Raw genomic sequence first — 3513 nt, 5'->3', positions numbered from 1 at the left:
ATAATCTTATAATTTTATCATAGTACAAGTTTGAAAGAAATATAATTTACCACCTTTTACGATTCTTCCAACGTAAAAATTATCTCATTTAATTTAGTATAATATTAATTTGAGTCTTTTAATTATGGCTAATCTTTATTGATCGCCTATGCAATCAGTACCTAACACAGTCGCATGTTGATGTGATCGGCCCAAGTATCTTCTCCCTTCATTAATCAACAGTGCTTTTATAAATATCTATTGATTATTTAAAAATCTAATTAATTATTTAAAAAGTTCATTTGTTTATTTCGCATTTTACAATTAGTCGAAGAGAGCGAGATGGAAATTATTGATCGATTTTGATAAGATTTTTTTGCATGTAAAAACATGTAATCTAGGACTTTATATGGATCGAAAATATAGAATTATCAGTATATTTTACTAATATCACTAATGTTGGCGATAGAAAGGAAATTATGTATATCAATATTATGAATGTTTCGATTGCATTGAATGTATTAGCACAAGTAGACTACAGGTAAAGTTATTTGGTAGCATCTTATAGCGTAATGTGGGTGAAATTAGATGCAGTTTTATATAGTGCTTTAGAAAGCTGCATCGTACCTATTGGTAGATTTTTATATGTACATATGTTCCAAATGAATACAACGTACATTGTACTTAAAAGAGTAAATGCAATTCTAACAAAAAGTTAATCTTGGTCACTTAAAAAAATAAATAATACTTTGAACCCCCGTGAGATTGTTCCATCTTCTTTATTGATTTGCAAACAATTACAAATGTTTTTGTAAAATATTATATTGCAATATATTCTTTCTGTTTTGCTATGATCGAGCGAAACAATTTTCGAGGTATCAAGACAAAGAAGATTTTCTACTGGAAGTTTGTGGAAAAATCACTGTATGCACTGTAACAGGTTCCTTCCGGGTATATCTACAATACATTATGTTGCAGCTTCGAAGAGGGAAAATCGGATAAGGAGATTCTGGACAACTTGCTGCAGTCGACCCGTTACGACAAGCGGCTTCTGCCGCCGGTCCAAGGTACACTGTGGCTCCCATCCCACTGCCAAAGTTAAGGCAACTACACCCCTCACCTCTGTATCCAAATGACCCTTGACCATCCAGAGCACCTCAAACATCACTGGCACCGCTATCACCACACAGCACCACACAACCACAGCTCACTGCTCACCCCTCGTCGTAAGAGTTCTCGTAAATCGATGTATTTTTAAAAATATAATGTGAGGAAAATACGCAAAAAAACAAAATTAGAAGAAGTAAAACGAAACGCGTGATAAATTGTAAGAAAGCAAGACACGATTTAAGCGAACAACACCTCCTTTCTCCTATTTAAATTTCATATTTGCGAAGAAAAAAGTATTTGATATTTTAATCAAATGATCTCCGTCGATTTTCTCGTCAATTTTAAGTTGATGGTTCGAACTTAAAGAACATTTAGCTAAAAATGCATTTTGATCCATAAGATTGAAATACGATCAAGATTGTAGGTACGTCAAATGGTATTTATAATGCTCTATAGTCTATAGAGTCTGAATGATTCCATATAACTGCATTTATATATAAAAATGATAGCATTTAGTTACTAACATCGAGAACATGAAATAAGAACGCCATTGCAGTATACGAAGCAAGATTCTAATAATCTGTCCGTCTATTATAATACATATATCCATATGTATACAGGGTGTCCCAAAACTCTTAATATTTTAATACGTGAAAAAAAATGAAATTTTGAACTGAAAGTTTCTTTATTAATTTTAGCTCAAACCATTATTTACAGAGTTAATTAACGAATAAAGTTAATCAATCAGATCGCGCTTAACCAGAGTACAAAAGAACGTATCATGCGTACGGCTTTTCGCACTTAGTTCTCTCGATAAGATTTTCTAAATTTATTAATAAATAAGTAAAAGTTCTAATAAGTTCCTGGTCGTTAAACTTTTCCTCATTGAAATAAATAAATAATAACAATAAAAACAATTAGAAATTAGATAAATTTCGAACTGTAATTTATTGTTATTTATTTATTTATGTGTTTATTTATTTATTTATTTACCTTATTTATTGATTTATTCATTTGCTTTTTTATTAATATATGAAAAATTAGAATGAAATTTTAATCGAGAGAAGTAAGCGCGAAGAGTCGCACAGCATGCAATGCTCCTTCATACTTCGGCTAAACGCAATCTGATTAACTTTATTTGTTAATAACTCTCTAAAGAGTTGTAAATTAATTAATTATACTGTGAATTATAGGAAACGATACATTAGAAGTATTATTAAAAGGATAAACAATGCATTTGTTAAAGAAATTATTAAATGACCAAAGTTTATATCTTGATAAATTTTTTGTGACAAAAATGTTTAATTCAGAAGATTTACATGGATAAAAATAAAAATCTGAATATTCAACAAATTGTTCTCTAATAATATAAATTTGATCTTCTAATGTAACAACTATATTATGTATTTGAACCACTATTAATAACACTAAATTTGTTGTATTACTAAAGTTGTAGTATTCTATACTAACAACAAAAATTAATATTTTCAAATTTTTAATTATTTTACAAGTTCGTCTATAGAAATGACTAAAAATTAACGATATATATGACGTTTTTAAACAATGTAATTAAGACGATAATCGTATATAAAAAAGACGTTTTATATACGATTATTTTTGGTCATCTGACGTCACTTGACCAGTAATCATCAATTTTTGACGTCATTTTGACGTCACTATGTTTGCTGGAATTGAAAATAAGTTACTCTACACATACAGAATAAGGAGTACGCAAAAAGTAGAAAAAAGCTAAACATAAAATTTTGCTCTGAAAAAACCCCGCACAAAGCCAAAGGGTTTTGGTTTTCGGTCAAATCTACTGAAATTTTGATATGTTATACTTTATGACATCCTGATCAAAAGTGTTCATGGCACAAAGTCCAAAAATGGATGGTTTTCGAGATATCGTACAATAAATGCATTAGAAATATGTTAAGAGGATGCTGAAAGGTTGGCCAAATTTGTACGAAGTCGATAAAGCAGACTCTTCAGTGTCAGTGATATCTCTAAATGAACTTCTTACAATATCTTCTGGTCTCACTCAAATACGTGGAATGTCCTTATCTAACTTATTGAAGTGCCATTTCTTGGAAAATCTGGCACTTACTGCCAGACGCAATTTTTGCTGTCTTTACCTTAACTAAACGTGCGAATTACCATAAATTGCAGTTGGAACGATAAATCTTTTTCTACGCTTTTAATCATAGCTGAAAAGGTCTTGTATTATTTGTTTCTGTAATCCGAAGGAGGCGAACTACTTATTTTGTACGTATGAGCTACAGAATTTTTATACCAATAAAATGTTTACGTCAGGTGATAGGTTACGATTGCTGTACGACTCGAAAAAAGGGAATTTTTTAATTTTTTATCGTTTTTACTACAAAAAATAGCTCGCCCCTTACATTTTATGTCTATTTCAATTCT

The 3513-nt window shown here is 30.3% G+C and overlaps 1 protein-coding gene across 1 annotated transcript in view; it reads left to right on the top strand.

The window, feature by feature from the left end:
- Positions 1 to 551: 551 nt before the first annotated feature.
- LOC105448530 (glutamate-gated chloride channel subunit beta-like) overlaps positions 552 to 3513 on the top strand; it is a 547315-nt gene continuing 544353 nt past the window's right edge. Inside the window, exons 1-2 of the mRNA XM_011687176.1 lie at positions 552 to 612; positions 915 to 1046. Coding sequence (XP_011685478.1) covers positions 552 to 612; positions 915 to 1046 — 193 coding nt within the window. The remainder of the gene's footprint in view (positions 613 to 914; positions 1047 to 3513) is intronic.

This window comes from Wasmannia auropunctata, unplaced genomic scaffold (assembly GCF_000956235.1).
Source record: "Wasmannia auropunctata unplaced genomic scaffold, wasmannia.A_1.0 LD336085.1, whole genome shotgun sequence".
In the NCBI taxonomy this organism is placed as follows: domain Eukaryota; kingdom Metazoa; phylum Arthropoda; class Insecta; order Hymenoptera; family Formicidae; genus Wasmannia; species Wasmannia auropunctata.
The sequence above is the reverse complement of the archived record's forward strand: the minus strand, read 5'-3'. Positions and strand labels throughout refer to the sequence as shown.